The sequence below is a fragment of the Metopolophium dirhodum genome, chromosome 1, assembly GCF_019925205.1.
Source record: "Metopolophium dirhodum isolate CAU chromosome 1, ASM1992520v1, whole genome shotgun sequence".
Taxonomy (NCBI): Eukaryota; Metazoa; Arthropoda; class Insecta; order Hemiptera; family Aphididae; genus Metopolophium; species Metopolophium dirhodum.
The window spans coordinates 146181630-146208939 of NC_083560.1; the positions used below are offsets into that span (position 1 = coordinate 146181630).

At 31.0% G+C, this 27310-nt stretch overlaps 4 protein-coding genes across 4 annotated transcripts; 1 reads left to right on the forward strand and 3 right to left on the reverse strand.

Annotated features, from left to right (window-relative positions):
- Positions 1-671: 671 nt before the first annotated feature.
- On the reverse strand, positions 672-2174 carry LOC132933203 (uncharacterized). The gene is made up of 2 exons (XM_060999516.1): positions 1769-2174; positions 672-1618 (listed from the first exon to the last, which is right to left on the reverse strand). The coding sequence occupies exons 1-2, from the start codon at positions 2172-2174 to the stop codon at positions 792-794; spliced, it is 1233 nt and encodes a 410-aa protein (XP_060855499.1). The 3' UTR covers positions 672-791.
- A 5-nt stretch (positions 2175-2179) lies between these two features.
- Positions 2180-5631, reverse strand: LOC132933204 (uncharacterized). Its single transcript, XM_060999518.1, has 3 exons — positions 5496-5631; positions 2354-3483; positions 2180-2208 (listed from the first exon to the last, which is right to left on the reverse strand). Exons 2-3 carry the CDS (start codon positions 3474-3476, stop codon positions 2180-2182), a joined length of 1152 nt encoding a protein of 383 aa, XP_060855501.1. The 5' UTR covers positions 3477-3483; positions 5496-5631.
- Positions 5632-6154: 523 nt separating this feature from the next.
- On the forward strand, positions 6155-7371 carry LOC132934694 (uncharacterized). The gene is made up of 4 exons (XM_061001018.1): positions 6155-6311; positions 6542-6661; positions 6758-6960; positions 7072-7371. Exons 1-4 carry the CDS (start codon positions 6273-6275, stop codon positions 7226-7228), a joined length of 519 nt encoding a protein of 172 aa, XP_060857001.1. The 5' UTR covers positions 6155-6272; the 3' UTR covers positions 7229-7371.
- A 7520-nt stretch (positions 7372-14891) lies between these two features.
- On the reverse strand, positions 14892-16901 carry LOC132933205 (uncharacterized). The gene is made up of 4 exons (XM_060999519.1): positions 16481-16901; positions 16257-16417; positions 15437-15998; positions 14892-15310 (listed from the first exon to the last, which is right to left on the reverse strand). Exons 1-4 carry the CDS (start codon positions 16899-16901, stop codon positions 14892-14894), a joined length of 1563 nt encoding a protein of 520 aa, XP_060855502.1.
- Positions 16902-27310: the final 10409 nt, after the last annotated feature.

Here is a 27310-nt window from a genome sequence, read left to right on the forward strand (position 1 = left end):
TTATATAACGTTTATCGTCATTAGCGCTTAGAACAAGTTTGTTCATTGTTTTCGATTGAACAACATGTTTGTTTGATTGGATAAAATTCATGACCCTGTGAGTTAATTTATCTTTAACAGATAAATGGTTTATAAAAGCGTGTAGTATATCCTTATAATTTTCGAATTGCATATGTTTTTTAATAATATATTTCTTTACGCCTTTTGCTTTTTTTTCCTCAGTACCGTCTACAGTTTTGTACGCATATAATTTCGGTCTTAATGAAACGAATTCTTTAAGTATAATTCCTTTCAATTCATCCTTGAAAAAGCCTGGCTGACTTTTATGTAATTCGCTAAAACAATAATGGTCTTTGGGATAGTTAGATGTATCAAAATATGGTAATAAATCATTTTTTAAATCATTGAAAAAATTTGTAGTTTGAATAGCGTATATCAAGGAATCAGTATCCGAATATAAAGAACTAATTTTAGTACCATACCTTTTCTTCATGACATTATAGTGAAAATCGTACATAAATGTTTTCGAAACGTCTAAAATTGCAAATCCCACATAAATTGCCTTATCGAATTTAATAGTTTCCTTATGTTGGTGAATAGCCATGAGATTTTTTAGAGTATATAGTTCTGTCTTTAAAACTAGTTTTTGTCAATTAGTTTATTCGCTTTTTTTTCTGATGAAACCAGTTTTATAGAAGTTCTTGCTCGGACATTCTCCATACATTTACCAAAAACGCTATTAATTAACAACTTCCAGAAATTTTTTTCAAACTCATTTTTTGCTTCTGCTCTCATTTTTGTACAGAACTCAATGTATGATGCCATCCATTTTTTTGTGAAAAGCGGATAGCTCGATGAATTTTTACTAATTTAAGACCGTGAGAAATCGCTTGTTTTAAATTTTTGTAATGTACAATATAGTTTTTTTTCGGTGATAGAGTAGTTAACAATTTCTCAACTTTCGAATTCGGTGGGCATTCGTTAAACGGTAAAAACGGAAAATCATTATGGGTTTTATGTAAATGTTTAGGGTACTCGATATCAACTTCTAATATATATCCTACTTCAGAATCTTCAGAAATTTTAGTTACATCTATGTCGAGATCATCAACCCATTCAAAATCTTTAAAAGGTAGTTCTGTCAACATAGACTTTCCATATAAATTTACACAGTCGAGATATGTAATCCAAGTAATCGGTTCATTCGAATTATAGTCCAATCCTTCAATATTTGGTATGTTTGCTTTAGCATATCTTTTAGTTGATTGACAAATACCGCCTCGGATTGATTTTTCGAAGTAGAGTAACATATTATAATCCTTTAACCTCTCTAATTTAACCTTTGTATACTTAAGCATACAATCAAAAGCAAATCCAGGGGCAGTCATATAATGAGCAGGATCTATTCTGAGAGTAGATAAACATATGTCTCTAAAATTTTCGAACACGTCAGCTAGTATGGTAACATCAGTTTTTAAATAAAGATCGCTATATTCACCCAAAGTCTTTACGTCAAATGTATTCCATACATTTTTTGCATGTCTATAATCTTCATCACTAATTTGTTCATCTGTTAACGAGTTATAAAATTCAAGCTTTGATGGTAAAAAAGCATTGTCTAATTACTCCAACTATCGACATATTCGTAAGGGAAGACTCCTTTCCGTGTAACTAAATCTAATGATTTGATTGAAAATATTTTTAGGGGTTTCTCTAAACCTCAACTTATCTTCAGATAAATTGGCTGCAAGTTTACTTAGCGACTCACTCATAAAACGGAATGTATCGACAAATTTAATACTAAATCTAGGTGCGATTTCCTTGCTAAAGGATATATATTTTTCCGATGAATTAGGAATAATATGAATATCTTTATCATCGCAACCTAGTTCCCGAATTATGAAGTGACTATCATAAGATAAATTATGAAAGAATATTGGAACGAACGATGGACTAGTTATTTCGAAATTACATTGAAGACAGAGACATTGCCTATATTTGCCAGTAAAATGACAGTGATCTCGAACTTTAACCAAATTATTGTTTTTAAAATGTTTTGAACATTTTTGACAGAACTTGGTTCTTTGAAAACGTTGTTCCTCTTTATCAGTTAATTTGTCCATCGGTGTATTAATTTGATAAATTTTATTAATTTCATTTCCAATATCGATCATATTTTTCATAAATTTTTTTGCAGCTTTCTTACCTCTATAAATAATTACTTTCGTCGGAATTTCAAACTGTTTTACCAGCTCTTTCGATATAATACTATAGTCAACTTTTACATAAAACCCATAGCTCATAATTTCATGTAAATGTGTAACATGAGTTTTCTGATTTTTTGTTTTTTTACGTCTATTAATGAATTTATTAGGTTGTTTAGGAGTTAATATACATTCAAAATCTGCATAAATGACAAATGGAATCCTCTGCGTTTTTTTATAACCTTTGAAATAGATGAAATCATCATCCCCCTCTTCAAACATTAGCCTCCCCAACGGATTCTTTCCACAATTGCGTCGATGTTCATTTAATCCTTCTACACCCCAAAGCTTACTTTTGCACGGTTGAGTACCAAAAGTTGTGAAACATCTCTTACAAATAATTAGCTTCGAACAATTTTTCGTTTTCTGACTTCTGATTAATCTTGAAAAATTATGAATATAGCAATAATGCGATGTTTCATCATTATTATACAAAAATAGGTCAAAATGATCATTTCTTTCGGTATTACATACATACAAGGGAAAAATAGTTTTTTTGTCATTCAAACTATAAATATTTATTGAAATATTGTTTATACGTTCAAATTTAGGTATCTGACTGATTGGTGTTGGAAAATCAACACATTTAAAATTTAAACTACTTTTTAACTCTAACATCTTAAAATATTTTTCATGAAAATTAGTTTTATTAGAGCGATTATCAAACTTGGATAATAATGCATATTTAAAACATTTATTATCACTATTTTTCACATTAATAATCGCTCTTTTATCTTTAATATGCTTAGGTAAATCAATATATGTTCCTCCTTTAAGAGGATTCACTATATTGATTCTCAACTGTAATGTTTCTATTACCTTAAGCGTCCATCCAGAACCTTTCTGTGTAAAATCTGTCTCTTCCCGCAACAATTTATTGAACATATCGTTTAGTATTTTTTTAAAATTAGATGAATTACATGCAAGAACATTAAAAGTTTTGAATGCAATATCCTGTACTTCTTGTGTAATAATTCTTTCGTAAACACTATCCACGACTAAATTAAATTTTATAGATGTATTTTTACACGATTCTTTTAACTTAAAAATTAATTTCTCTGAAATATAGTTAAAAAAAAGCGTGTAATCTATAAAATCCAATGTATTTTTTATGATAAAAGTTTTCGAGCATTTTTTAAATCGTTCAATTTCGAATAATTCTTTATCAGTAGAAATTGTCCGCTGGCATTTTCTCACCGTTTGTCTTTTCATGATGAAACTGTAATAGAATATATAAAAAAAAAAAAATATAATAATGTAGAAAGATCATTTTATTTAAAATATCATTCAAATAAATTAATACATTTAGAATATATTTACAAAACATAAAAAATAAAAAAAGCTGTTTTGAGGTGAAAAAATAATGAATGAAAACAAGAAAATTATGAATTACTATTAACCATTGTTCATATAATTGTACTGTGCATATAATATAGATAATTCTTTTCGAATATTTTTTTCACGTTTCTTATCTGTATGTAGCAAATGTAAATAATCATTTGCAATCTTTTTTTTTTCATTCATTATTTTTTTTTGTTTTAAACCCGCTTTTTTTATTTTTATATCAATAATTTTAATTTTTTTTTTAAATTCTACTGCTGCCTCATCCATTGCTTGATCAATTTGCTCGGCCTTTCGGATAACATCGTTAATTTCATCCATAATAAATGATTTTGATTCCATTTTTTATTTTTTATTTTTTATTTTTTTATTCTGAAAATGTCATAGTTTTTTTTATACACTAACTGATAGTAATAAAAAAAATAAAATAGTGTATATTAATTAGTGAATAATACTTATAATAATAGACTAGCTTATGTATTCACACATATGTATAAATATTATCAACAAATTAAAATAAATTATGGTTATACATCATCTATAAACATTAGTTTGTGATTATTATGTTAAGTTTACTTCAATTAATAAATAAAACATTTTTTTTGTATGGTTGGTATATTTAGCTTATTTACAATTAAATAATTGAACAAAAAACTTTTAATTTAGAATGTTTATTTATTTACATGTGTCTATCATCAAATTATTTTTTAAACATAAACATAATAAATACAATACTTTATATTAAAAAAATATAATCTTATTTTGTTTTTAACAGATTGTACCCAATTCCTGTAACTGATAATTAAGATTTTGTATCTGCATATTAAAATTATTTATACATTGCCAATAGTCGGTACATCTAGAACGATAAAATATAAGGATCTTTTCTTTCTCTTCTTTTAAAAAAAGCAATTTTTCTTTTAATACACATGTATGTATATAATATTCGTTAATATAAGTTACATTGAGAGAAGGAGAAGGACTTATTCTAGTTAAAAACAATTGATATTTTATATTTTTAATATTTTTTTTATTCTGTTTAAGTCTCCATCTTCTCATGAAATGGTCTTTTTCATCCGTTTCTGTATAACTTTCAATCATTTGTTTATAATAGTCTATTTCGTTTAAAATATCATTGTGAGAATTCATTATTTAAAATGGTTAAAAAAATGTTAGAACTAATATATATAAAGAAATATGTTAAAAAAAAAAAAATCTGATAATTAGAAACTGGTTCCTATATCAACTAGCATTGGATATAATTTAAAGTTAGCTGATAATCAAGTTTTATATCATGTTATTCAATAAATATAATCATTTACAAACTGTATACGGAATACAAACTTGTTTTTAAACGTATCCCTACTTTTTAGCATTTTTTAATCATTAAATATACATTATGGTAGTTAAAATGACTATAATATATCAGTCAGCATAGTGAATAATTTAATGTAAGCTAATATGTCTATATTTTATATATTATAATAATCAAGTTTTTATATTATGTTATTCATATAATTATAATCATATACATACTGTATACACTTGTTTTTTTTCAACTTATTTCAACTTTCTAACATTTTTTTAACCATTTAATATACAACATGATAAACATAGATATTTTAATTAATCAACCTTTTAAATTTAAAAAAAAAAATTAATTATAAAAACCTTGTACATTTAATATTAAAATTACTAATAAAACTATTGAATATCGGTTCATTATAACCACTTATAACCACTTCCCTAAACGCTTATGTTATGTTATGTTTTTTGCTATCGTGTATTATTTTTCGTTTAAAAACTAGTAAAGATGTGGAGTTTTAGATTCGATAAGATGATTTTTTTTTTTTTTTAAATATATAAATAATGAAATAAATAGGTACTTACATTAAAGTATTTTCTAATGTTTAGAGACGAATGACTGTTGATGATGCCGGTGTTGGACTGGTAAACTATGTAGGTTTGAAGTATTTTCCAATGTTGAGTGATGAACCCTTATTGATGATGTCGATGCTGGACTGGTAAACTTGGTAGGATTGAAGTATTTTCAATATTCGATGGTGAATGACTGCCGCTTGTTGTTGCTGGTAGAGAACACAAGCTGGACTGATATCGTTTGACTATCAAATGCTGCGTTATATAGTCGAGAATCATCTCCTACTTTCCTAGTTATCGTTTAAAACTTACATTCTATTCGAAGAAATCGTATGACCTGTTCATGTAATATTAATTTTAAAAACAACTAAGTTATTTTGTAGTAATAGTAATTATAATATATAATGTATGTATTGGTGTTGACCGTAGTCCGGAATATTCATTTAAAAATAGCTAGGTCAAATTTTAGGGCGTTGTCCGAATAAAAACTAGTATCGATAGGAGGTCGTATAAGACCGTTGGCGGAATAAAACTGGGCGTTGTCCGAATAAAAACTAGTATCGATAGGAGGTCGTATAAGACCGTTGGCGGAATAAAACTGATATTAATAAGAGGACAAATTAAGGGCGTTGGCTGGTTTAATGAACATTGCTATGAATATTCCACATTTCAAAGTATCTATGGTAGTGGAAACATTACAGTATATAAGGCTAGCGTATTAACAGCAATATTACAGTCAACATTCAGCAACTAGAACTTCTTCATCATCTATAACAATTCAGCTTCAAGATGTCTTACAGAACTTCGATCATCGATTCCGGATCAGAGGTTAGTAATTGAATCACTTTAATAACTAAAGCAAATTGGAGGTCAGTCGTAAAACTACTCAACGCTATGGTTATAATAAATTCGTGGTTGATTATAACTTTATTTTAAACATAATATTAAAATTAAATAATAATTAGAGTGTGACTGTAACGTTGCTCAATATTGTTTTAGAGATCGGCTGTAAGCCACTCATACATTTATAGTTATTCACCTTAGTTTATGTTTTATAGAACGAATTTGAGTCCCTGGACACAAAAAAGCCTTCTACTTCAAAGCAGGTCAAAACATCGTTAAAAAGAGGGGCTGAAAAAACAGTAGACAAAAAAAACAAAAAAAAACAGATGAAAACAGTAAGATAAATAATAATTTATCATATTAATACTTTATCTAATATTCTAAGGTTATGAATTATGGCATGAATTTATTTATTTGTTTTTTTTTTTTAGAGTTCATCATACAGAGAAATTCTCGAAGAGAAATTGCGGGCGGAAGAATTTGATGAAGAGATTTTTAATTCTGTCACTTTTCGTCAGGGAGATGGTTTGGCTACCATCAAAAGCCAATTTAATCCAGACGAAAAGCCGACGGATTATTGGACGATAACACATTACAAGTGTGCGAATATACACAACGTCCCAACAAAGGAAAGGTAAAGACTAGACTTTGGTTTATTTTTTAATTAAAAAACTATTGCTAAATGAAAAAAATCATTAGTTTTTATTCACTGCCAAACTGATTGAATAATTAATTTATGTTGCAGGTGGCGACACTCTGAGGCATCTGTCAAGGTGACGACATCGGACAAGTCAAAAGATCAGACTCTCAATACAAGTTTAAACGAGACCATGCAGGTTATATTTGATGTAATTTTGAAAGACCCGGAACGTCGTACAATAAGAAATAAATTAGCCGCATGAAAAAAAAAAAAATGTAGTATAAAAATATTTTTATTTATTTAATAAAAAAACAATACATAAATATAAATGAATTTGTATTATATCATACTATTAAGTCCTGTAAAATCATGTCAGACATTACATTAAAATGAAATTGTAAAATCTCATACAAAAATGAAGTGTCATCGTTTTGTAGATGAGAATAATAACTAAAATCATAGTTCTGTATATACTGGTTTGTGAATTCGTTTCTCTGGCAACTGATGGGCAAACCACGGACATCGTTTTTAATCAGTTCGTAAGCTGCATCGAATGTTGTTTGAAAACTCGGTAGACGTTTCTGTTTTTCTGCGATATAAAGGTCGACACAATGTTGAAGTTGTTTTAGTCTGCAGAAATCTATATGCGAGAGTGTAATATAATCATCATTTATATGCAAGGTTATTGAACTCTGCTTCACATTAATTGAATATGTAAAGTTCTCAGTAATTTTTACACGTCTACACCTGGTATGTAAGTTGTTAGTAATTGAAATGTAATTAGATTCAGACATGAGCGTACACCATTGCTCTAAATTTAATGTAATAATTTTTTTCGTTAACTTACACTCTAATAACACAATAATTGAAATTTGTTTGCTGATTAATAGTCCAACCGTAACACTCTTCTTACCAAATGGACGTATGTCAAATACCGATTTTGACACAATTACCGGTAGACCCATAACAAATTAAAGTTCTTTTCTTTTTAATAATTAAAAAACCTTTAAACTATAAACGTAATTATTTTTTTTAAAAATTTGATGTAATATAACCGATGAGGGATATACTTTGAACTGAAAGCGTTTTTACTTTGCAAGCGTATTATATACTAAACTTGATAGATAAAAAAAAAAAAAATGCAAAAAATGTGAACGTATAGCATAGTCGGCTACTGCATGTAGTAGAGGGGAGAATTACATATACTTACCTGTTACCTGAAAACATTTAAATTATTGCTACACGCGCTAACCCACTAGGCTATACGTTCACGAGATATTAAATCAAATATTAACACATATAAGTTGTTTTAAAAAATCAACATTTATTTTCATTTACTATAACATAATATAATAAAAAAACATGATTAACAAACGGTATCGTATGACCCAGTTTCACAATTACAAATATGTTCGGTTTTACAATATTTACTTAATATGTTTTGAACATATTGATTACCTTTCATTAATAACACATATAAACACCTTGGGCTGAATCTGCAATGTTCAATCCATGGATCGTCCAGCCTTTCCCAGTTATGAAGAATAAGTCCGCAACAAAAGCATTCTACAACATCATCCACTCCTGAATATTTTAAGCCACATTCAGACAATGTATATTTATTTTGAAAAGTATTTTTTGGGAATAATTTGAATGTTTTAAATCTTGATGAAAACGAAGAAAATTCTGGATGAACTGCAGCCGGATTATTTCGTATACGATAAACTAATGATTGAAAATCATTTGAACATTTTTGAAAGTTCATTTTTGAAAAAAATTTATAAATTGTAAAACAATTTAATGAAATTTTAAGAAAATAAAGTAAAATGAGACACAACTTGAGTAAACGGCGGATCATTGACGACTGAATATAAAAAACGATTAGCTTATAACTCAAAAGTATATAAATTAAAAAAAAATATAGACATTCATTAATTAGATAAATTACAGTGAAACCAACCTAAATGAAAAAAAAATGTGAATATATAGTAATATTTAGTAATTATAATTTCAGTTTTATAATAAGGCTTGTGTTCTGTATTTTAAATAATTATTCCATTTTAGTAATAAGGTTTGTTGAGAAAAAAACCATTTAGCATGTACACTGTAAATATTTGGACAAAACTGACTTTGAGTGTGCAAACTCTTCATAATTTTTACACGGTAAAATTATTGTGTCCAAGGGGGACATCCTCCCTTGAACGGTGTGAAATTACCGTGTAAAAAGTGTACAAATTCTTAATTCTTCATAATTTTTACACGGTAAAATTATTGTGTCCAAGGGGGACATCCTCCCTTGAACGGTGTGAAATTACCGTGGTGACATAAAAAGTAGACTGTGAACATACAAATGTATACTACTATGATTAATATGGCGTGTCGCCTCCCGTGGGCCGGGGAAGTATGCGCCAAACTTTTATATTTATTGTATTTGCCATGTGCCATTATATACTTATTGTATTTGCCATGTGCCATTATATACTTATTGTATTTGCCATGTGCCCTTATATTATTATTTTATAACCGATATGTAAAATATACCCACATACTTACCCTAATACTATTATTATTTATTTTAATTAACTCATATTTTTTTTTCTCTCCCAACATAAATCCTCTACATTCATTTGTAGTTGCGTGTATCAAAGCCTGTGAGTTCCACCGACTTGACCCTCGGGTCTCACGCGGTGCGGCTCACAGGTCATGACGAAAGTGTTCCCCTTTCGTCATGGGTGGTTTTCGGAGCTCTAAAAAGCGACGAACTCTCACATATGGCGACCGTGACAGGACTTGTCCTAAAATTCCCCTTATAATTCATAAACTGTTTTTTTTTTCTCTCTCTCTTCTCTTTGCCCCGTAAAAATAACTAAAATTTAAATAATAAAATCTCTTCAAAAATGGCAAAATTCATTTATAAAAACTTAATAATTAACAAAATAAATATGGCAAACACATGGCAAATTTTCATCTATTTCCATCTCCAAATCTAAAAGTCCCCTATAATAATTAAACATCTTAAATCAATCCCTCACGTCCCTCTTAGCAACTTTCCCCCAAACCCACACATTTTTTCAATTAAAATTAATTTTTTTTTACTCTATTACTCTTGTGCAAGAGAAAGGTAAAATTAAAATTCTCACTTTACCTGTGGTAAGAAAAAAAAAAAATATATTGTAACAACTAAATATGGCAAAATGATGCCCTACCAAGGTAAAATTAAATTATTATTATTTTTATTATGTTTTCCCCCCATACACAATTGTTATCCAACATGCTTTTTACAGAAATTGTTCCTGCGGGTGTGTGCTGGTTCTGGATGCGGCTGAGGCGTTTGTCGGTGACGGCTTGGCGGATAGCTGCGGCATCGAAGTTCCGGACACTGCAACGACCCGTCTATCTCCCTTTGGTATGATTTTAATATTTTTCCCCTTGTAAACCCCCCCTGTTATGTTCCCTGGACCCGTTTTTTCCTCCCATGCATAACACTGTTAGGTTCGTTTCTGCTTAGGGCGCGATAACTCTTGTTTTTTCCCCAGACCACATGGTCAATTTTATATTATTATTACTTATATTTTGTCAAGACCCCATGGTCAAAAAATTATATACATTAACTTAAATCTGTTGGTTGTCATGCGTGAAACCACATTATTATTATAAATTAAATTAAAATATATTATTCTTGGTAGGCACAAAAATCCATTACTGAAAACTTATTATAAACTAAATTGTCATATTCTCTATTAAAATAATAAATTAAATATTAATACAAAAAAAAAAAAAAAATCTAATTATTTCTTTTCTCTTGCAAAAAAGCTCATAAAATTCAATTACCAAGAAGATTAAGTTGTTTCCCCTCTATTAAATTGTTTATTTTACCAAAAAATCACTAAGTTATTTCCCTACAAAAAAAAAATTTATTATATTGCTTTCACTGTATAAATTAAATATTAAAATTGTTTCCGCCTGGTACGCCCGGCGGTACAACAAGAGATTGATAAAATGATTCAATGGGGGGTGATCGAACGATCAGACTCACCATATAATAATCCTTTGGTCACTGTCATCAAGACCGACGGCTCGATACGTTTATGTTTAGATGCCCGTAAATTAAATACGATTATTCTCCCCACTCGAGACGCTTCTCCACCCATTGATGATATCCTAGCCAAATTTAATAATAAATCTTTTTTCTCCTCCCTCGATTTCTCTTCTGGATATTGGCAGATTCCCCTTGACCCCTCGGTACGACAGTACACCAGTTTTTTGTATGACGGCAGGTCGTACCAGTTCTGCGTTGTCCCGTTTGGTCTGAACATTTCTAATGCCGCTTTCGGCAAAGGACTTGAAGCCGCCTTAAATAATTATTCAATACCCTGTCCATCCCCAAATGACATTCATACTTATGTTGATGATATTCTCCTCTCATCCCCTTCATTTGAAGATCACCTCAACACCCTTGAGTGGATTTTTCACAAAATTGCCCAAGCAGGTCTCACACTTAAATATAAAAAATGCCATTTCAATAAAAAAAAAATTAAATTCCTCGGACATTTGATATCCCCCAAAGGTATGATAATGGACCCGGACAAAGTTAAAGCCCTTCAAAATTTTCCCGAACCCCGTAATAAAAAGGACCTCCAATCATTTTTTGGCTTCTGCAACTTCTATCGTAAATTCTCACAAAATCATTCTTCTCTCTTACACCCCCTCTCAAATTTAATTTGTAAAGACACTCCCTGGACATTCACAGAACAAAATAAAATCGATTTTCAAAAAATTAAAACTGCTTTCTCCCTTCAAATATCTCTCACTCACCCAAATTTCAATGCCCCTTTCTGTATTCAAACCGATGCTTCCTATGTAGGACTCGGCGCCGAATTATTCCAAATTGACAACGACGGCCAAAGGAACACCCTTTCATTTGCCAGTAGGTCACTTTGTGGGGCCGAAAGGAACTATACGGTGACCGAGCTGGAGCTGTTGGGGATTCTCTTTGCTTGCCAAAAATTCAGAATCTATATCCTAGGACACCCCATTAAAATATTCACCGACCATAAAGCATTAACATTCTTATTCTCCTGTAAATTAAAAAATAATCGTCTGACCCGTTGGACTCTTGCCCTCCAAGAGTTCAATCTCCAAATCCATCATTGCCCCGGTAAAGATAACCCTATCGACACCCTCTCTCGTCACCCCCTCGGTCGAGATGACCAACCCCTTAAAGACTCCCCTGTCATTCTCCATTACACTCTGCCACCCCCCATTCCCCCCGACATAATCCCTCTCTTTCAAAATATCTCATTCGAACAACAACAAATTTAAAGTACAATCTCTATTCAAATTTAATATCAAAAGTCAGTTTCAGTTTAATAATCCAATAACTTAACCTACAGTTTTTTTTTTTAATCAAATCAAGGATATTCGTATCCCCATCAGGTGATCCGAATTGTCCCTGGGACTCCATAGCAAATGGGGGGTTAAAATGCGGTATACCCTGCCTGACACGGTGTATCCACCGTGAGCGAGACTCCGCTCAGCACAACTGTGTAACACAGTTGTACGAATGATATTCGTAGGTCCGGGTCATTTAATTCGTTTACTTCCGCGTTCTCCCCCCCTTTTCCCCTTACTACCCCGCCTATTTCTGTCTCTTGTAAATCTTCTTTCGAATTCGTTGTCCCCCCAGCTCGGTAGGGCCCCCGTCGTACAGGGAGTACTGATACTACTCTCTGTCCGGCAAAGAGTCTGAGACACTCTTCTTTTAATTTGACCGGTGTTGTGGTGACGCTCCGTCCCAGTGAGTGTCCGGGCTTGGTTGGCCTGGTGTGGTTGCCGTTGGGGCTTAGCGGGTAGTCTCCTACGCGTTCACATACGGCTGGCGTAAAACCCAGCTGTCCCTGTGCGCGTTTAAGTAGGGGGCCCCGGGCCACACTTACCACCATTGACCCGCGGCCCGATGATCTGGAGGGTGACTTCCCGTAAGGGGGTAAAGGAGCCACCAGACCTCGCCTCTTGACCGCTCTTTCACCACAACATGCAGGAACATTCTTGATAGCCCCCCCTTAATAATGATAGGTCCCACCATGGCTTGCCATGTGTGTAAAGTAAAATGTCCAGAGTAACTCACGCAGTGCAAGACCCTCGTTGTCTTGCCTGTACACAACAGTTTTATTTTTATTTTTTTTGTCTTCTCCCTTCTACACTAAGTCCCCATAGTGTAGTCGTACCTATTTCTGTCGTGACCCCAGTAAAGGCATAGACAGATCTAGAGTCCCTATGTTCCCGATTCCCCTGTTAGTTTTTTTTTATGTGTAATACATTATTATATATTGGTAGTATCATCATCCCTGGACTAGTCAGGTCATTATAATTGGTAGGTTTTTTTATATATTGTGGTATACACTCCCGTGTAGGTCTTATATTATACACTGATAGTGTTGCAACTTTATTATATTACATTGTGATAGCTCAAATCTATTATTATGATGTCAGTACCCTAATTAATTATGTATCACTTTATTATTATTTAATTGATATTCATTACTATATACTATATCCCTGTTTCAAACTATAACATTCCCTAAGTATTATTTGTCTATGGTCCCCAGAAAATCCCCTGCCTTTCTCTTACAACAAGTGGTTTTCAGTTCCGACTTACGTAACAACTTCAACAACTTGTTGGGGGGGTTATGTAACGTCACGGAATTTTCAGCCTCATAAATTATGATAACCATCCCTGAACATACCTATTGCTCACGTTGTTGACAAGTCAACGCACCGTTATTCTTATAACCATTAGTAATAAAAGTAGATATCGCGCGCTAATGCACAAACGACCGCAGTGTTATGCAATAAATGCTCCCCGATCCCCCCGTCATCATGCAGTGTCCGTCGCCGACGTGTCGCGGTTGCCCGTCACCCGTCGCCTCCGGCGCTTTCGTCGCGTCCGCCGGTACGGCCCGCAGACAATACTGTACTCCCACGATAATATGTACAATCCCGCAAAACGACGACACTGATCCACCCTACTACCACGAAAAAAGCTACGACACCAGCAACGGCCGGACGATCAGCTCACCATCTCATCGCTGGCTATTAAAATTCCTTTCTGTCTGTCGACTGGTCACCACTTAAGGCACTTATCGTCTGCCGACACGACTTATCGTCTGCCGACACAACTTATCGTCTGCCGACACAGTTTTCGTCCGCCGATACAATTTTCGTCTGCCGACACAGCCTGTCTGCCGATTCCACCTGGCATCGACCCGGATCCGTCTTAAAAGAGTCAACCACGCTGTCCACAACAAAATGATGGGCTAAGACTAACCACGAGGGCCCGGGCGGCGGCCGGAGCGGACACGTCAACCACGTCAACCACGCAGTCAACCAGTCGTAATATGTCATATCTTTCCCCTTATTCCCCCCCTTTACCAACACGTGGGCCACACGTTATGCGAAATTCACGTTCGTATAACGTGTGTGCCGGAGGAGGCGTCGCAAGACAATTCCCTACAAAATGTATTCCCCCTGTTTCCCGACTAATGTAAACCCCGCACGCTTTCCCGGTAACCCTGTGAGGACATACCATGATTAATATGGCGTGTCGCCTCCCGTGGGCCGGGGAAGTATGCGCCAAACTTTTATATTTATTGTATTTGCCATGTGCCATTATATACTTATTGTATTTGCCATGTGCCATTATATACTTATTGTATTTGCCATGTGCCCTTATATTATTATTTTATAACCGATATGTAAAATATACCCACATACTTACCCTAATACTATTATTATTTATTTTAATTAACTCATATTTTTTTTTCTCTCCCAACATAAATCCTCTACATTCATTTGTAGTTGCGTGTATCAAAGCCTGTGAGTTCCACCGACTTGACCCTCGGGTCTCACGCGGTGCGGCTCACAGGTCATGACGAAAGTGTTCCCCTTTCGTCATGGGTGGTTTTCGGAGCTCTAAAAAGCGACGAACTCTCACAGCATGATGTAGCTATATGCTCATCATCAATCGAATATTCAAATAATCTACCTATTAAATCAATATCGTTTAAAGGGGCCTCACTTACATTCGTTGCCGTAAACCATGACTTGATATAAATTTTTATAATGAACGCAGAGACTCGGCAGATTGCATTTTCTTCGGTTTTTGTCAACTTTAATTCTAATCTTAGCAAAAAGATCTTCAAACAATAAATTACTTTAGCCATCCACCTGGCTTGATGACATGCACCAGGCTTACGAATTATTATTCCACCTGGTGGTGTTTCACCAAGTGTAATAATTACAAGTTTTAAAAATTCTTCATAGTCATCTCTTGGTTGTTTTTCTTCTAGCATTTTCAAACAAAAAGACAAAATATTTTGACGCACTGGTGACAAAATATTTTTTAATTTTTCATCTGAGCTCCATACAAAAATATTTTTGGTGTTTATTCCATTCCATGCATTCTTAAAACGCATAAAAACTGCAATATCCGGTCCGGATGATATATGTAACTTTGATTCAACTATAGCTGCTTGAAGAATCAACTCAAAAATATGATGACGACATGCTAAGTGAAGAACATCTCTTCCCAGTCGTTGTTCTAGCAGAGCACAAGCTCCATTGAGTCTCCCTGTATTTGAAGACGTCGTGTCAAATACAAATCCCTGAACTTTATCAAGTAATGACCATTTTTCAAGAGTATCGAATATAGCAGATGACATTTCTAATCCTGTACCAGATGGGATTTGGGGAACGCCAAGAAGTTGCTCAAAATTAGGACCTGTTACAATTATAGGCAAACGATCGACTTTTCCGTATCCTCCAAAAACGGGAAGTATTTTACCATCCCAGTGAACAATGGCAAAATCTACATTCAAATTTAAAAAATCTGACCGCACATTTTCCGCGTTTTCTTCTCTAACACTTTGTCGTGCATTTTTTATAGATGTTCGGTTGATTACAAAAAGAGCCGGGTCCAAAGAAACACTTTCAATAAATGCTGACAATAAATGTACAGCATCCCGATCACTAACCTTGAAAATATAAAAAAATATAAATTCAATACGTTTATCTAGAAAAATTGTTTTAAACTAATATTGAATTTGTATGTTTAACACATATGTCCCAAATACTATTTTACGGCTGACCTAACCTGACCTAATCTCAATAATATTGAATCAAAATCTTAAAATACAGTTGTTAATGTGTTGCATAATAACGTTTTTTTTAAGTTCGCGTAACCAAAACCATAAATATATAATATTAATTTACCTACATCAATATTTACTTACCTTGCACTTATCTAATGCTGCACAAAGCCGTGGTGTCATTATTGATTTATTGGCCCTTTTGGATCCAGATGGGCCAGGACAACGGTTATCTGAATGAACATCACTTTCCTCGCTAACATTTTCGGATTCATCTGAACTTGAATAATATGTTGGTATCTCAACTAAAATATTTATACTTAAATAATTTTATAAGTCATTTTTAAGGAATTTTAATTAATAATTACCTGTGGCGGATTCTGAAATTTGAGAATTGTATTTCTTTTTTTTTGCAATTTCCGTTTCTATTCTTACATTTTTTCTTTTTTCTTTATTTGTTTGATTCATATCTACTCCTAACATGCAACCTGGACGACCGGGATTTCGCTGAGCAATTAAAAATGCTTTGTCGACCTCAATTTTCATTAATTTTAAAGCATTAGAATGAGCTATGTCGAATAGTTTATCCAAATCTTCTTCAAACTCTTGAACTTTTGATTTGTAACTTTCATTTTCGCGATGTTTACTCTTTTCAAGATTGCGCCATAATTCGTATTTTTTTTTTAAATTCTTCACACAATCAGCTTTATCTTTTGTTGGGATACGGGCCTTTTTCCAGAAAATTATACATTCATCGATTACCAAATTGGAACTTTCTGATAGAGTCATATTTATGAATCTCATATTATAAAATAATAATTTCAAGCAGTCCCTTAATGAAGGAAGTTTGCTACCTAATATTTGATTTTTTGTTGGACCGATTAAATGAATATTTTGTCGCCGCATTTTATGTTATTTGACACAATATCGTCCACCAAAAACTTATTGACAACTAACACACTAATAGTGATCGTCTACAAATTACATCAAATAAAACTAAGATAACAATTTATGGCATAAGCTGTGCGGCGTGCGCAGTCGATTGCCGATTGTAAACGAATTATATAGCTAATAATCGCTAGTGATTATTCGATAACAATATTCTGATTCACTGATATTTTATATTATTAGATTATTCTTTACTATTTAGAGATAAAAATGTCTATTGGGTAATAATAATAATAACTGTAGATTGGCAATATCAAATACACGAGATCGTGACAGCGGTAATTGTTTGTTTCGTTTTAGCTTAAAATTACATACATTCAAGTATAACATTGAACTAGCTGATCCAATAAAAACTTATAAATAACATTTTTTTTTAGAAAATTAAATGTTACATACATTTCTTTAAGATATTTAATGGTATACTTAAATAATTAAAAAATATAATAAAATAACCGTAATAAAATCAATTGTACCTAATGATTCAAATAAATTACATTTTGCTATTTTCGTGCAGAAATACTAGATTTACAAGAAATTTTAATTTATACTTTTTTATAGAAAGTAAATAAGGCTATAAAAAAAGCTCTATACATTTTTACGAAAAAGTCAATAGTTTTTGAGTTAAATCGGAAAAACCATAAAACTACCCTCTTTGATCATTTTTCACCCCTCTTGCGGCATGGGAAGGACATAAGTCATCATAACCCAATTCACCACAAATTATTTTCTCGTAACAATTTAAAAAATGGTAGGGTCCTGCATAAAAAAAAACAATTTTTTTTTTCTTCTCTTATAAGTAAGGACCACCCTAATGACCAGGTAGGAGAAAAGTAATTTTAATTTCTTCAATGAATTCAAAATGTGTAGAATGTATCATGGCTAACATAGCACGGTTTTTATTTTGTCCACTACACGAGTCGCAAAAAAAAGAAACTGATTTATAAATACCTTTTTCATCTAAGTCCAATAGATATTTATACACACAAGTAACAATTTCATTGCAACCGCGTGCTCCGGTAGTCTCACCCCATAAATATGCTAATGCGTTCTGTGAGCCCGATTCATAGATGGTTAGATTAAACATAGAATACTTCCGGCTGTAATATAAGTTCATATTTTGCCCTTGTGGAGTATTCAACACTTTTTGAAGGTCACAACTTACACAAATGAAGTTCCCATTAGCTCTTGATATTTCTTGTTCAAATAGAAACATATCTTTAACTTCATTTTTTTCTTCTTCGTGATTTTTTTTAAATTTATATTCGTCTTCAGTTAATTCTCGTGTACTTTCAATATTCTCGTACTTTGAACAAAATCGGCATTTATCTTTTTTTGGGCAATGAAAACCAATATTGTATTTTTTTTTAAAGATTTTTCGAAATAAACTATTTTTAACAATTTCTATTTTATTTTGAGCACAGTAACACTTGTAAACTTGATACAGTCTTGATAAATTTCCCATTTCAGCTGGTAAGTATTTTTTGTTGGTCGATGCACGGAAATAATGTGACTTGACCGCAGGAAGTTTTTGTATAAAATCATCGATACTTTTCATAATATCATATGATTTTTTATGTTTCGGTGAATGCCTGCCACGCTGATCAATTTTTGAAGTTGTAGGTGACAGTGCATTATCTATTGTATAGTTTAAGAATTTTTTTGTAATATTTAAGGTACTTAAAACATACTGAAGACATTTTTTTTTTCTATGGTTTTCAAATGGCAATGAATATTCTTTAGTAACTTTTCTTTTGGAGCTTTCAATGACTCGTTTTCTTTTTATAGGCATTTCATTCACACAGTTTAATATATAATCTTTTTGTCTAATTGGGTTGGCTAGTTTCCAAAATGCTGAAAAAATTATTTGTCTTTCATTTTCACCAAACTTTTCACTACACTTATTTTGACATTTTTTGTTAGCACACGGATTTGGTTGGAGCTTTTTTCCAACACCTTTGGATTTCTCTAATTTAGTTATTTCACGTATGTTAATTTTTCTTTTAGGCCTAACACCCTCCATTCCCACTACAAGAACTTCTTCTACAGTATTCGGTGTATTTTGATTCTCTATACTCAATGGTATAAAATCCATCGAGTTTTCAGTTGAAACCGGATCGACAACAACGTTATCGAAATCAAAATTTACAGGATTTTGAGTTTTTGAAGAACTAGACGTATCTGATTCATAATTTAAATTTCGCGGTAACCATTCTGTTGTACTTTGACTTTCGATTGAAGTGGAAAGGTTATCTGATAAAATTGGTCCGGATTTTTGTTCCATGATTTCATTGAAAATTATATTGTTTAAACCAATTTCAACTAAAGGAACTGTTGTCAATGTTGTGTACTCTAAATCAGGCTCGAAATCAGGAAATGATACGTCATTATTATTATTTAGAGGATACTGTACTATTCCATTAACGTTGGTTGTTAACGTCGGCTGTTGAAGTGCGGCCTTCACTATTTTCCTACTTCTTGAATTCATTTTTAGAACTGTTTAAATAATGAAAAAAATGTTATTAGTTAATTACCAAATAATTAAAAACAACTCCAGTTTAAAAATGATTTTGTTAAGTTAGCGTAAATTATATTAAGGTTAATTATTAATGAAAATAGGTGTTTATAAACAATTACAATTTTTTTTTTTTTTGTTATTTGAGGAAAACCTATAATCATACAAACAATATTATTGTAACAAATTGTAGAATAATAATAATATAATACCTAAAATAAATGTAGTCACAAAGGACTATTTCCGCAAAAAAGAAATCTTATGATTATTAACAAGGAATTTGGAACAAAATCCTAATAACAAATTTTAGTACTATAAATAGATAATACTTTAATTATAAAATAATTATAGAAATAAATATTATATCATTATATTATAATTTATAGGATAAGAAAAAATAAATAAATATTATGTTATTAAGGAAAATTTTTAAATTTTTACAATACAATGTACAATCAGTTAATAATTAGAACAATTAGTAAAAAATATGAGTGAACTTTTGGCTTGAAATACGGATTAAATGAGCCTTCCATTGAAGGTACTTTGTCATTTACTCATAATAATATACATAGGTAGGTTACATGCGGTTACAATAGTATTATGCTACAATTATGTTAAAGTTTTTATTAGATTAGTAGGTCGTACGGTGTTATTAATTTAAAAACATGTTATTATTGAATACTAGTTACCATGTGAAAATAAAATGTAAAATGGCATAATAATATTATATCAGATAGAATCATTTCGAATAAACTTAACTATTATATTGTTTTAGATCATCTTAGTATATTTAATATTATAATTATAGTATTTATCTACATTTACGTAAAAATAGAAAATATTATTATGATTATAATAGCAAGTTCTGATAACATCGTAAGTTAAACTAGTATACTTAGTTATGTGAACCAGAAATATTATAATGTTATTGTTAACATTATACTATTTAAATAGACTGGAGGATTGTAGATGTACATACCTTATAATCTTCTATAATATTATAATCTTACAAACTACAAACTGTATACAATTCAATATTAATTAGTTGACACGTCTAATTTAGGTGATTACAAAAAAAGCAAATTCATTTTTAAGAATGATAAGAGATTTTTTGAACATAAGACATTGTAATTAGCAATTTTGGAGCAATTGTCACTTGTTTTTTGCGTCATAATAATTAGTATCATAATGATATTATTAATTTCATAACGTCACTTGGTCCCCTTATATTATTTTCTATTGGCGTTTGGACCCCAAAAATGTCGCTTAGACCCGTGTTTTAGAATTCACTTATCATAACGGTCGTTTGTATCCTAAATTTAAAAATTCAATAACTCATTATAAAATGGTCACACTGATGTACCAGTGATACATTATGATACATCTAAGTCTCCTCTATTCGATAATAATTCAAATGTCGCTTAGACCCTAATGTCGCTTATTCCCTTTTGTCGTGCAACCATCGATATGTAAACAATTTTATAATAAATAATTAACTATTAAAATTAAATTATTTCATTATAAAATGTAAAGAATAATTAATGTGGTTGATTTTGAATCTGGATTATTGATCCGCTATCACTGTTTATTATTTAAAAATGATAATTGATATCACGGTCTTAGATAGATACTTTGATCCAATTGATAAAACATAATAATTGATAATGATAATAAAATTGTATATTCAATATAATCTTTATCAATAATATGGGTTATTTTTATAATATTATAGCTGTTATGACATGTATTTCCAGTAATTTAGAAAACGAGTACCACAGAATTGATATCTATCCAATTAGTACCATTGACAATAAACTATTGTGCACACAATTTATGGCCTATCTTCAGATAAAAGAACAATATTTTAACTACTGGTTTTTAATAAATACAACTACCGCGATTAAGCTACGCAATACCGTAGCGTCTCTTATTATTTGAAATAACCGTATTCTGCCAACGGATTATTTAAAATGAAAAATATAAACGCTAACATTAATTGTAAAAATAGTATTATACATTTCTAGAAATAAGCACATGAATTATTTAATCAATAATTGCGGGTATTATTGTATTAATATAGTTTATACACCAGTACACAACTTATTATTATAATAAATACAATAAAAAAAATAGTTAGATTTTAACATGCACCTATTTCAAAATGTTCATATAAAATAATTTCAAAATGATTTATATTTTTTGAAATTATAATGTTTCTAACATAAACTAGATCGTATATTACTTAACAAGAATATTGATATTTAAAAAAATGGTAAAAAATCAGCCACTTGACTTAAATAAATGTTTTTACGATATAAATTTTTCTGAAAATCAGATTTACAAATTGGCTATTTTGGATATTTTGGAAATTTTTTTTATCAGTTTTTAAGTTTTTTATTTTCAGTATTAAAAAATAAAAAATAAAAAATGTATGCTAAAAATATAGCGCAATAGTCTATGAATTATATTTAAAAGAAAATTTTCAAAAATATTAATTAGAACAAAAGTTATTTAATTTGTCAGATCTCAGTGGGACACCCAGTATAGCACATGGGTCATTCAGCAACCAGCTACAAAGCCATTCGATATAATAAGAGTTTTTCCCAAGCGGTAGAACAGGAACAAAGGTTATTTAATCCCCGTTCAACCTTATATATTACAGATTAAACAAAACATATATTAATTCAATAACTGTACAGTTAGTTGATCAAAACAATAATCCGATCGACAACTTAAATGAGACATTGACAGTTGTTCTGCATATTAAACGTCACGAGTCTCATTATTAAATTTGTATCTCAGATTTCGGAATGTACGAGTCAATTACTTTAAGTTTAACCGGGAACACAACCATATTATCTGCGAATTATTTTTCGTCTATAAACCTTTACGGAAGACTCAGAAATAGCTTTGTTATGTTTGCAGACATTTAATTTATTCCCGAATATCAACAAAGATAATAATAAATTTGCTATACAAGTAGTTGACCATAATAATAATGATCGTATGTGGTGTTATATTAAACTGGAAGAGGGATGTTATGAAATTAAAGATATTAAGCAACGGGTTATGGATCAAATAAATATTTACAATAAGAAATTCAAAGCTAAGTTAACATTTGACATTTCGGTTGATCCAAACGATTTCAGATCATATATAAAATGTAATGGAATACTTCACTTTGAAATTTTACATAACATAGCACCTGTATTGGGTTTTTAAAAACGAGAATATAAGCCGGAGTATGAATTTCATAGATCAGAAAAAGCTGTGAATTTAAACACAATTAATTCTATAAAAGTAATGTGCAATATAGCTCAAGGATCATTCAGCAACCATCTTCAAAGTCATTCGATTTATGAGTTTTTCCCGAGTGAAAGGTCAGGATCGAAAGTAGTACAGTCACCACCAAATGTAATATATTACAAATTGAATAAAACAAATATTGATACGATAACCGTTCAGCTAGTTGATCAAGATCATAATCGGATTGATAATTTTGGTGAGACATTGACAATTGTGTTACATATTAAACGTTACGGGTCTTGAGATGGGATTAAAATTCAATATAAACCCGCTACTTCGAATCAGTTTAACTAGTCATAAGCCTAATGTGCTAGCAGCAACATCAAATAAAAAAAAAAAAAATTGACGGTGAAAAATAAAAAAATTTTGCAATCTCTAGGCTATCAATTAAAGCAGAATGAAAGTGATATTTTGGATATAACTTCACAGTACGAAACGGATTCTAAGAATACAAAAATTGAATATCATTCATACACACCGTATACAGCATCATTTAATAATAATGACGAAAAACGTATATCAATCCAGCAAACAGATGTTTATCCATATCTACATGAAAGCTTTATTTTTTTGGAAGGAAAAATTACTGATGCTACCAAAGTGAAACTATCTAATAACGGTTACTCTTACCTCTTCGAGCAAATACGATTGGAAATCAATGGGATAGAAGTAGATAGCACACGTGTTCTTGGAATTACTAGCTCGTTGAAAGGATACTTATCTGGTACACCACACAACTATAATTGTTATGAAAATTCTGGTTGGAATTTTAAAAACGCAACGCAATCGGAAAATGAGAAAGGTGAATTTAGTGCTTGCATTCCATTGAAATATTGGTTAGGTTTGTTTGAAGATTATAAAAGAATATTAGTGAATTCTAGATTGGAATTAATATTAACTCAAAGTCATAGCGATTTAAATGCTTTAAGTTTAAAAACTGGTGTAATTGCTTCTGAAGGTAAAGTCGTTATAAACAAAATAGTCTGGAAGGTCCCACATATAACGGTCGACGATGAAGAAAGGCTAAAATTATTGAAACTTATAGAAAAAGAAAAAAGTTTATTTATTCCTTTTAGATCTTTTGAAACTTTTGAATACCCTAAACTCGGAACCACTAAAAAAGTTGTATGGAATTTGAAAACTGATCAAAATTAGAAAAACCACGATTTATCATAATCGGTTTACAAAAAGGACGTAAAAATATGTTATCAAAAGATTGTAGTATATTTGATCATTGTAATCTTACAAACGTCAAAGTATTTCTGAACTCAATAGCTTACCCATACGATAATTTGAATTTAGATTTTTCGAAAAATAATTTTACTATATTATATAATATGTATACATCGTTTCAAGAATCGTACTTTAAAAAAAGTATTCGTAACCCGATATTGAGTCCTTCTACTTTTCTAGCAAACGCACCAGTTATAGTTATCGACACTTCAAAACAGAACGATTCAGCCACAGCCTCAGCAGTAGATGTTTAATTGGAAATTGAAGCTTCAGATTCGCTTGCAGGTGTAACTGCTTATTGCTTGTTAATTCATGATCGTATTGTAGAATATGTACCTTTTACTAGAGAAGTAAGAAAACTTGTGTAAATATATTAAGAATTAATTTATAACAGTAAAAAAAATCTATAATTACATAATTTATGTTCTGTACTTAAAATTATAATTTCAGTTTTATAATAAGGTTTGTTGGGAAAAATTAAATTTGGTGTGTGCACGGTAAATATTTTTGAGTAAGGGGCAAAACGCCTAAATTTTTAGGGTGCAAACTCCCTGTAATTTTAAAATACAGTAAATATTTTGTGCAAGGGGAGAATTCGTGGATAAAAAATGAGAAATCTCCCTGTAAAATGCTATATGGTAAATATTTTTGTGTGAGGGGGGAATAGGTGGACAACGAGTGTAAAATCTCCCCGTGATTTTTATCATGGTAAAATCATTGTGTTCAAGGGGGACATCCTCCCTTGAACGTTACGAAATTACCGCGGTGAAAAAAAAAAAGACTGTGAACATAAAAATATATACTACTATTACACAAAGATTAATGTGGTCACCAGAGTTTTAGGACTCCTAGAAGGTTCAATGTTTCTAGGTGGGAGCCATATTATGACAACATACAATTGTAATATACTCGGGAGCTTGGTACCTACTATCGTAGTACTGATAGTAGATAAGTGGCTGCCATGATATTATAGTTGCAGGTCGCAGACAATTTGTTTGATGTTGTAGTCGTGGTTGATAATAAATAAAAGACAGTTGTTGTTTTATTGTGAATTCTATTATTTTGTTGATAATTTTTCTAAGTCCAAAATATGCTCGTACAGAGTGGCGTGAAGATGCTTGCACTAATGGGTGGTAGTACACGTCTGAAAACAGGCCGATTCGGGCTCCCTTATATATGAATTTCCCCGTACCCCTTGCCTATAGATACTGTATCTCGGCTCACGGATGTGATGTGTGTGACCATCGTTCCAGCCCACGCATTTTATGACTTCCTTATATTTCTACGTATTGCTAAAAATGCTAATCTATGATTCATTTATGATTGAATCATTCTACTCTTTTATATTTCTATATTGAACATCGTCGCGTACAGCGTTGTAATTAAAATAACCATTATTTTATAATTTTATATTTGAATATTGTCGTTCACAGGACTCCCCGAGTAATTATATTATTCAGTGAGCCTGTCTTCTCATGCTAAACAGTAGGAAATCCTATTTCCGTTTCTAATATCCGATTTATGCCGAATTACAGTATAGCTAATCTATAGTATAGTATAATTACTATTATATTACAATGATGTTGTTAAGTAGTAACTGGCTTACTACATCTCCCCCTTTAAAAGTTGATTTTTATCGTCTAAAATGAGAAAAATTAACTCAAACTTCCTCCATTAGTTCAAGCACTTTCCTATGATTACAAATTTTACATATATCAATTATTACATTACATTCAGTTATTACATGTTTACATTTTATGTTTTACATTGAATACATCATTTTAACTATATGGTACATTTTACCATATTGATTATTATTGACAAAATACAGATTATAATCCACAATATTACAGTTTATATTTTGCTTATTATCTAGGTTAGTATCTTATGTGATTTAACAATATATTCTTTTTTTTTGTGTTTTTGTTTACATCAATAATCTTATCTTAGTGTTAATATAATATGTGTAATAATATTTTAATATAACATGAATTCTTAAAATCTATTACAATATATTTTTTTTTCCGTGCAATATATATATATGATAAAATAGTGGTGTTTACTATATTTTATTTTCTGTTACCATGTTAATTATATTTTGAATAAGTTAGATTAATATATTTCTTATTCCATCACCATGTTAATTACGCCAATACATGCTAATATGTTCCTAACTTTCCCTTCTTTTTTTTTTTTTTCATTCGTTCTACGTTTACGTTGCTTCTATATATATATTTTCCATTAATCGCTATATCATTATATTTTATATCTAGTTAATATTACTATCCTTATACTGTAATTGGATTATATCTTTTTACTACAGGTCCAGACCAACAATAAACTATTGTATTCAAGTTTTATTACATGATCTAGACTAGTATTAAATCGATTCTATTCTATTCTATTTTTCGTAATGATTTCATCTTGCTAATTGAACCCGTGTCGCCAGAGTGTGCTGCAAATCAAAGCATCATCCCACGACACTGGCTAAACTAATAAGATTTTGTAATTTCTTATTGTGATTTATTATGGCCATTTGGTCCCTTGGTGATCCCGTTAAAAAAATCTGTTATTCACACGATTTTTCCAACCAATCACCAAACGATCAAATTCCAACATTTTCCCTTAAGTGGTCAAACCGTTCGGTGCATAAAAGTGCACCATTTGTCAGTCTCCAATAAAATAAACAAAATATACCCCTATTATTTACCGCCCGGCTCCTAATGTTATTTCTTTCTTTTATTTTTTCTGAAATTAATGTATTTAAAATTACTATTTGTAGTGTTATATTAGTTAATTATTAATATCTAGCGTTACTTTTTTTTTTTTTTATATATTAACTTTAGTGTGTAAAAATGTATCTTATCATTGATCTAACTTTTGCCCAATCTAGTCCGTCTTGTCGTCCTAATTGGTTCATTGCTAATTTGGTTAATTTATGTTTTTCGCAAAAATACTTAAGATTCAGTAAAGCAACGTGTAAATTTTGGTACGTGGCTAATTGTTTCTTTTTCGTTTTTGTTATTAAAAATATTATGTACCTATCTCCACTTTTGAATTTTACGACGTCGCCTAAATCTTTATGAGATTTTAATTGCTTGTCTCTACCAAATCTCATTTTTAATTCGTAATTAATACCTGATCGAAAATTATAATATTTTTCGATTTCAGATACTATGTGGTACTCCGACGGACTATT